This window comes from Ranitomeya imitator, chromosome 2 (genome assembly GCF_032444005.1).
Source record: "Ranitomeya imitator isolate aRanImi1 chromosome 2, aRanImi1.pri, whole genome shotgun sequence".
Lineage (NCBI taxonomy): Eukaryota > Metazoa > Chordata > Amphibia > Anura > Dendrobatidae > Ranitomeya > Ranitomeya imitator.
The window spans coordinates 446248167-446256467 of record NC_091283.1 but is presented as its reverse complement, the minus strand read 5'-3'; the positions used below and the strand labels follow the sequence as shown (position 1 = coordinate 446256467).

The 8301-nt window shown below is 46.2% G+C and overlaps 1 protein-coding gene across 1 annotated transcript; it reads left to right on the top strand.

The window, feature by feature from the left end:
- Positions 1 to 3299: 3299 nt before the first annotated feature.
- LOC138664358 (transcription factor Sox-12-like) lies at positions 3300 to 6955 on the top strand. Its single transcript, XM_069750994.1, has one exon. The coding sequence runs from the start codon at positions 4065 to 4067 to the stop codon at positions 4824 to 4826; it is 762 nt and encodes a 253-aa protein (XP_069607095.1). The 5' UTR covers positions 3300 to 4064; the 3' UTR covers positions 4827 to 6955.
- Positions 6956 to 8301: the final 1346 nt, after the last annotated feature.

Genomic DNA, 8301 nt, shown 5'->3' with positions numbered 1-8301 from the left:
AATTAGCCTCCTCAAGCTTGAATCCCTGGTTTGGCGATGCTTTCCGAGCAGCTGGTCCCGGCTGTACCCAACGATCTTCTAGCTTAGGGAGACTTCGCTTTTCCCAGAAGGCACCTGGGATATGCAAATTAGCCTCCTCAAGCTTGAATCCCTGGTTTGGCGATGCTTTCCGAGCAGCTGGTCCCGGCTGTTCCCAACGATCTTCTAGCTTAGGGAGACTTCGCTTTTCCCAGCAGGCACCTATAATATGCAAATTAGCCTCCTCAAGCTTGAATCCCTGGTTTGGCGATGCTTTCCGAGCAGCTGGTCCCGGCTGTACCCAACGATCTTCTAGCTTAGGGAGACTTCGCTTTTCCCAGAAGGCACCTGGAATATGCAAATTAGCCTCCTCAAGCTTGAATCCCTGGTTTGGCGATGCTTTCCAAGCAGCTGGTCCCGGCTGTACCCAACGATCTTCTAACTTAGGGAGACTTCGCTTTTCCCAGAAGGCACCTGGAATATGCAAATTAGCCTCCTCAAGCTTGAATCCCTGGTTTGGCGATGCTTTCCAAGCAGCTGGTCCCGGCTGTACCCAACGATCTTCTAGCTTAGGGAGACTTCGCTTTTCCCAGAAGGCACCTGGAATATGCAAATTAGCCCCCTCAAGCTTGAATCCCTGGTTTGGCGATGCTTTCCAAGCAGCTGGTCCCGGCTGTACCCAACGATCTTCTAGCTTAGGGAGACTTCGCTTTTCCCAGAAGGCACCTGGAATATGCAAATTAGCCCCCTCAAGCTTGAATCCCTGGTTTGGCGATGCTTTCCAAGCAGCTGGTCCCGGCTGTACCCAACGATCTTCTAGCTTAGGGAGACTTCGCTTTTCCCAGAAGGCACCTGGAATATGCAAATTAGCCTCCTCAAGCTTGAATCCCTGTCAGTGTACAGGTAATACAGTAATCAGCAGTGACATTATATACAGGAGCTCTGTATATAGTGTTAGTGTACAGGTAATACAGTGATCACCAGTGCCATTATACACAGGAGCTCTGTATATATAGTGTCAGAGTACAGGTAATACAGTCATCACCAGTGACATTATACACAGGAGCTCTGTATATATAGTGTCAGTGTACAGGTAATACAGTAATCACCAGTGACATTATACACACGAGCTCTGTATATATAGTGTCAGTGTACAGGTAATACAGTAATCATCAGTGACATTATACACAGGAGCACTGTATATAGTGTTAGTGTACAGGTAATACAGTTATAACCAGTGACATTATACACAGGATCTCTGTATATATTGTCAGTGTACAGGTAATACAGTGATCACTAGTAACATTATATACAAGAGCTCTGTATATAATAATAATCTTTATTTTTATATAGTGCTAACATATTCCGCAGCGCTTTACAGTGTTTGCACACATTATCATCACTGTCCCCGTTGGGGCTCACAATCTAGAATCCCTATCAGTATGTCTTTGGAATGTGGGAGGAAATCGGAGTACACAGAGGAAACCCACGCAAACACGGAGAGAACATACAAACTCTTTGCAGATGTTGTCCTGGGTGGGATTAGAGCCCAGGACCCCAGCGCTGCAAGGCTGCTGTGCTAACCACTGTGCCACCGTGCCGCCCCTGTATAGTGTACAGGTAATACATTAAACAATATCCCCTCGCTGTGCAGACCCATGTAACCTCTTGCTACCGGTAATGTTACTTTCACTAATAAGAGTATAACTATTTTGGGCATAACACAACTATCTTTTTATAGCTATTATAACATTACCATCGCATCCGGCTTTAGGTGTTATGAATTTTGGGATGTGCACGCTCGTATGTCTCCCTTATTTACCAGTATCTACTTAAAGGGGAAACTTCATGGGATATTGTTTACATGCAGTATTATACTGGTGATTATTTGGATTTATAAGAGGTAACCATATGGAGATAATGTTTACGTTAGTCTCATATACGCTTGAACAATTTTGGTTTTGCTTAAATTGGGCTTTTGGCACATAAATTCCATACGTTTGGTTATACCTAATTTGGTGCGATATCCCCCTTTTCTCTGCTTGGTGTGCCTTGATGGTATTTTGCTTGATATGATATTTTAATTGATATTTAATAAAGTTGATTTTTTTACATTAATAGGTATTGGATCTCTTCATATTCCCACGGGTATTACACATATGGGAGGTTTTATTGTTGTCCCCAATACATGTTTTTATACTTCACTGAATTTCCACCCATGTAATTACATTAGTGGGAAACATCTTGGGGACTTTTTTTTATTACATTATTTGCTGCTTTCTGTGGATCTTTAGCACTGTTGGGCCCTCGAGTCTCCAGATGAACAATACTATCAGTATACAGTATGTAGTCTTGTAGATGTGGTGGGAATGGGAATGGATGAGGGCACTGTTCAGAAGACCGTTGCAATGTAAGAGGAGACCTTTTAGATGGTGGCATTTGTGTGGTGTCCTGTCAGATATGAACTTGGGGGCAATTGTGCCTGTAAGAATTGAGCTCTGCTCCCTGGCACCTCTGGGATCTCTGTGCAATTCTTGTGTATCCTACATTGCTATTACTTCTAACCCCTTTATGCATATGGACAGTGGATTGGCCAAAGGTGCATTTGCTTTTATTGGGTTGATCGGATTAGGCCTCTGCCATGCACCAGCTTTTGCAAGAACTCAGGCTTGTCCCCTTGAGAGAACCCCCATATACACTAGATAGTCGGCTGGGCCGATGGTCAAAATCAGCGGCATTTTTAGCTGCAGGTAAGTGACCACTCCCATCTTAGTGGTGAGAGCAGCATTTTTGACAACTTATGGGTTCCCTGTTAAAATGTCCCAATTACTATTCATATCTGCGTTAATACTGTCATTATATATAAAACTGCACTGCTAGAGGGGCTAATATGAATAGCAAATGCTGTAGTCCCCCTGATTTGTATTTTGAGGGTCTGTCTGAAGGGCATTGACTGCTAGCACACTATATGCCTGGGATAGAGCTCTTTTAAGAATACTGCAGACATATAGCAGTCTGTACCCAAGATGGGAGGATATTGATGGCTTGGATATATATATATATTTTTTTTATATTTTTTATTTTTCTCTTCCATTTAGGTTGTTGGGACCTCGGAGGTTAAATAAGGAACTCGTCACTGCTAGCAGCCAGAGGCTGATCACTTCTACCTACTGCAGATCTCCTGGGATGAACATGACCCAGAAGACGTCCTTGGAGCTCCTGGCATGTGATGCTACCTGAGCGTACCCGGGTAACGTCACCATTACCAGCGAGATGTATGCAGAGTTTATTTCCGTCTCAGTCTGGCACCTAGAAGATGCATTTGCAGTCTCTGGAGAATTCCTGCTCCCTGCGTAGAGATGCACGGGGGCATGGGACTGGGATGATGCATGGTGCTGTATAGCTATGCCAGGGTGCAGGTGCCCATCTCTCCCACACACACACAGGGTGACACGTGCTGACTGCCCCCCTTCCCTTTCCCAGTCACACATGGCTGTCTGCTCCATCACACACAGTCAGTAGGATTGAGCAGCTTTTTCTGAGCTGTTCTCGGTTCTCTGCCCATTAATGAGCTGGTGCAGACTCAGACCCGCCCAGCAACCAATGGCAGCTGAGGAGAAGAGTTGGGGAGGGGGGCACTGCAGGCAGACTTGTGTTTACACCGGCCCCCCCAGACTGAAGTGGGGAGACAGGCAGTGAGGCAGCGTCTGGGACAGAGAGCGAGAAAGAGCAGAGACAAAGGAAGGAAGAGAAGAGAGAAGAACTCGGGGTGATAGACAGATAAAGAAACTCCTGGGCACTGATTGGCACCGTGACCTTCTACTGCAGTGCCAGCATCTTCTCACTGCACCCTGGTCCATTGCTGTGCTGTTCTTCAAGGCCACCTGTCCTGCATCCTTCCTGCAGGCAGCCAGGTCCTGCTAACCCTTTCTGTGCCCAGCACCCTGTCCTCGGTGCCCGCTTCTGCTGCTAAGCCAACACCTTCTGGACTGTCTGCGAGAAGCAGCATGGCATTTCTGTAGCAACTTCTAACTTCAAATCTCAGGATGGTGCAACATAAAACTGTTGGTGGAAACCCAAAGGCACCTGATGCTGTTCCTGGGGGGCCCAGCTGGTGTAAGACCCCTAGTGGGCACATCAAACGTCCAATGAATGCCTTCATGGTGTGGTCTCAGATAGAGAGAAGGAAGCTGATGTCTCTGTGCCCTAACATGCACAATGCTGACATCTCTCGCAGCCTTGGCCAACGCTGGAAGTTACTGGAGGACACAGATAAAATCCCGTACGTCCGAGAGGCTGAACGTCTGCGGCTCAAACACATGGCTGACTATCCCAACTACAAATACAGGCCGCGCCGACGTACCCGGGATCCGGCGAGCAGAACACGCGCCAGGCTGCCCCGTACCACGTCTAGGTGCCAACCTGCTGCCTCGCCATGCCAGTCGGAAGTGAATCTGGGATCCAGCATGCACTGGGGGGAGGAAAATCCCAGGTGGGGGGGGCACAAAGACGACCAATCAGAAGAGACGCAGAATCGGGAGTCATCACCACGCAGCCCAGAGGTGCCCCCCTACTCCCATGCCCGCTCCCTGCCCTCCTCCCCAGAGCCAGTTGAAGATGATGATGGCCTTGATGAAAGTCTACCCGAACTCTGTTCGGGGTCCCTTTACGTCCCACCGGAGAGAGAGCTTCTTCCAAGCAGCGGGTCCCATTTCGAGTTTCCCGATCACTGCACCCCCGAGGTGGTGGAGATGATATCTGGGAGTGGCCTCCTCGGAAGTGTATCCGACCTCGTGTTCTCCTTCTGATCCCAAACCCCACGTCCCACAGAGAGGCGTCAGCAGCAGGTAACGCCTTGTGGAACTGACCCCCCGCCCAACGAGAAAAGGTGAACGCATGGACCACTTTCACTCTTTGCAGTCTCTGAGCACTTTCCGTCCTGACTGTCTCTCCAGACACTTAGTCTACAGTTTCTCAGGGTGCTGTCGGCTGTCTCTTTCAGCTTCTGGCTCACAGACAGGCTTCCCTGCTTTCACTCACGTTGCTGTCTGAATTTTTGGCTGTCTAGGCACTCTCTGTCTCGCTGACTCTCGAAAGAGTTATCTTTCATTCTAAGCTGAGCGCTCTCTCTTGTGCTACTATCACCTCCAGGCCTGTAATACAGACAGGCAGACACATGGTGCCCATGCATGTCTGCAGACAGACATACCCCACACGAGTGCCACTATCTGTCTGCCAACCTCGCCCTGCTCCTGAACTCCAGACAGGGGCCACAATAACTCAGAGGGAAGAGACAGGTAAGGACATACAGACTGGTGTGTACAAATCTATCTATCTATCTATCTATCTATCTATCTATCTATCTATCTATCTATCTATTTATCATATATTTCAAATCTATTATCCTAGTTTCTTCTTTTTTTCTCTCTCTCTTTTTTTTCTTCTTTCTTTTCTCCTCAATTCTATATCTCATATGTAAGTGATATCTATCTATCTATCTATCTATCTATCTATCTATCTATCTATCTATCTATCTATCATATCATATCTATCTCATATCTATCTAAAATCTATCTATCCATCTAGCCCATATCTGTCTGTCTATCTATATCTCTCATATCTATCTCTTTCATATTATTATTATCTATCCTATATCTATCTATCTATCTATCTATCTATCTATCTATCTATCTATCTATCTACCTACCTATCTACCTATCTATCTTATCTATCTCATATCTATACATCCATCCCCCTCTGAATTCTCCTCAGGACAGTTTCTTCCACCTTTCTCTCTCTGTATAATGTAAAACCTCAGGACAAGACCTCAGGACTAATTTCCCTGTAAATCAGGGTCTCAGAAACCTTCTACAGACCTCAGGACCCTTCTTGGCACACAGACCCCTCCCTATCGTCTCACTTTTATCCTCAGAAGCTCTCAGGAAATGTTACTGACCTCAGATCCCCTCATATAACAAGGAGGGGGGAGACCAACCACTATAGCGCTCATCTCCGCCTCTGCACTGTCTATATCTATATATATATATATATATCCTCTCGCGTGTCTGCACATATGTGCGTTTGTCTGCCTGTGTCTGCCTCACTGAATGTATATATAATGTATGTCTGAGCTGCGCCTCCAGCAGCAGCCATCACTGGCACAATGTGCAATAACTGTGCCAGGCACGTTCACCCTCTATATATACAGTATATTTAAATACCAAGGTGCATTTGCCCTTTTTGGCAGGAGCGTAGCACAAGAGAGAGCGCCAGGTCCAGATGGGCCAAAATGCATTCCTTAGGGTGGGGTATGTCTCATAAGGGGCTGTATATTCCTTTTTTGGGGGGGATACAGATATTTTGGGGATGGGCTCATTCTTTAAAGCTGGGGGCTTAGGGATAAGGCGAGGACTAGGGTTATCTGTTTCTTATTTTTTTACACCCACTCCTCCCCGCATCTTGTGAATTTCTCAGATTTGACTCGCTCAGGAACTCAAGATTTATTGCAGGGATTTCATATTTGATTGTAAGGACTCGGAGCCTAGACATCTGATGGGACTGACCAGATTCACAAAAGAAGTCTTGTGTTCCCGAGATGCCAGCAGGGCGGAGACACTGAGCAGTTGGAAAACCATCAGAGCTGGGGCACTGAGGGATTGGGGTTACCAACAACGCAGTGTCATCATGTCCCATGGGGATCATGCTATTTGCACATTTGGGGATTTTTCATGGAACGGAGCCAATGTGTGACTTTTTATTGGTAAAAGTTAAAAAGTAAAAAAAATTACTCCTTCCAGATCCTTAACTGTGGGGTCTGGCCTGATAGAACAGAATAAAATAGGGAGTGGGGTGGTTAAGAATTATTGGGAAAGGGTGTTGGGAGGGAGGGATGGATTAGGGACTGGGGGTAATGTATGGAGGTGGAGAATCCATCATATCTGACAACAATAAAATGCAATGAAAATGTATTTGCTGAATGCTAATGACTGATAAATAATCTTAAAACTTCACAGGCTAAAACTAGAGTGACGTGGCTACTTGTGGAGCACTCAAGGTCCCAGCCTGAGAGGAGTCTCGGTCACCAAGTAAGAAGTGACCACTGTGTTGATGATGCATTGGAGCAGATTGACCTGCTGGAATTAGTGAGTCCCATCTTCCCCAATGGGAGCGCAACACTCACGCTCTACCTAGTACACTGACACTTGGGGTACAGGACAATGACACTGACACTTGGGGTACAGGATAATGACACTGACACTTAGGGTACAGGATAATGACACTGACACTTGGGGTACAGGATAATGACACTAACTCTTGGGGTACAGGACAATGACACTGACACTTGAGGTACAGGATAATTACACTGACGCTTGGGTACAGGATAATGACACTGACACATGGGGTACGGGATAACGACACTGACACTTGAGGTACAGGATAATGACACTGACACTTGGGGTACAGGATTATGACACTGACACTTGGGAATGGGATAATGACACTGACACTTGGGTTACAGGACGATGACACTGACACTTGGGGTACAGGATAATTACACTGACGCTTGGGTACAGGATAATGACACTGACACATGGGAATGGGATAATGACACTGACACTTGAGGTACAAGATAATGACACTTGAGTTACAGAACAATGACACTTGAGGTACAGGATAATGACACTGACACTTGGGGTACAGGATAATGACACTGACACTTGAGGTACAAGATAATGACACTTGAGTTACAGAACAATGACACTTGGGGTACAGGACAATGACACTGATACTTGCGGTACAGGATAATGACACTGACACATGGGGTACGGGATAATGACACTGACTCTTGAGGTACAAAATAATGACACTTGAGTTACAGAACAATGACACTGACACTTGGGGTACAGGACGATGACACTGACACTTGGGGTACAGGATAATGACACTGACACTTGAGGTACAAGATAATGACACTTGAGTTACAGAACAATGACACTTGGGGTACAGAACAATGACACTGACACTTGGGGTACAGAACAATGACACTGACACTTGGGGTACAGGATGATGACACTGACACTTGGGGTACAGGACAATGGCACAGACACTTGGGGTACAGGACAATGACACTGACACTTGGGTACAGGATAATGACACTGACACATGGGGTATGGGATAATGACACTGACTCTTGAGGTACAAGATAATGACACTTGAGTTATAGAACAATGACACTTGGGGTACAGGACAATGACACTGACACTTGGGGTACAGGACGATGAC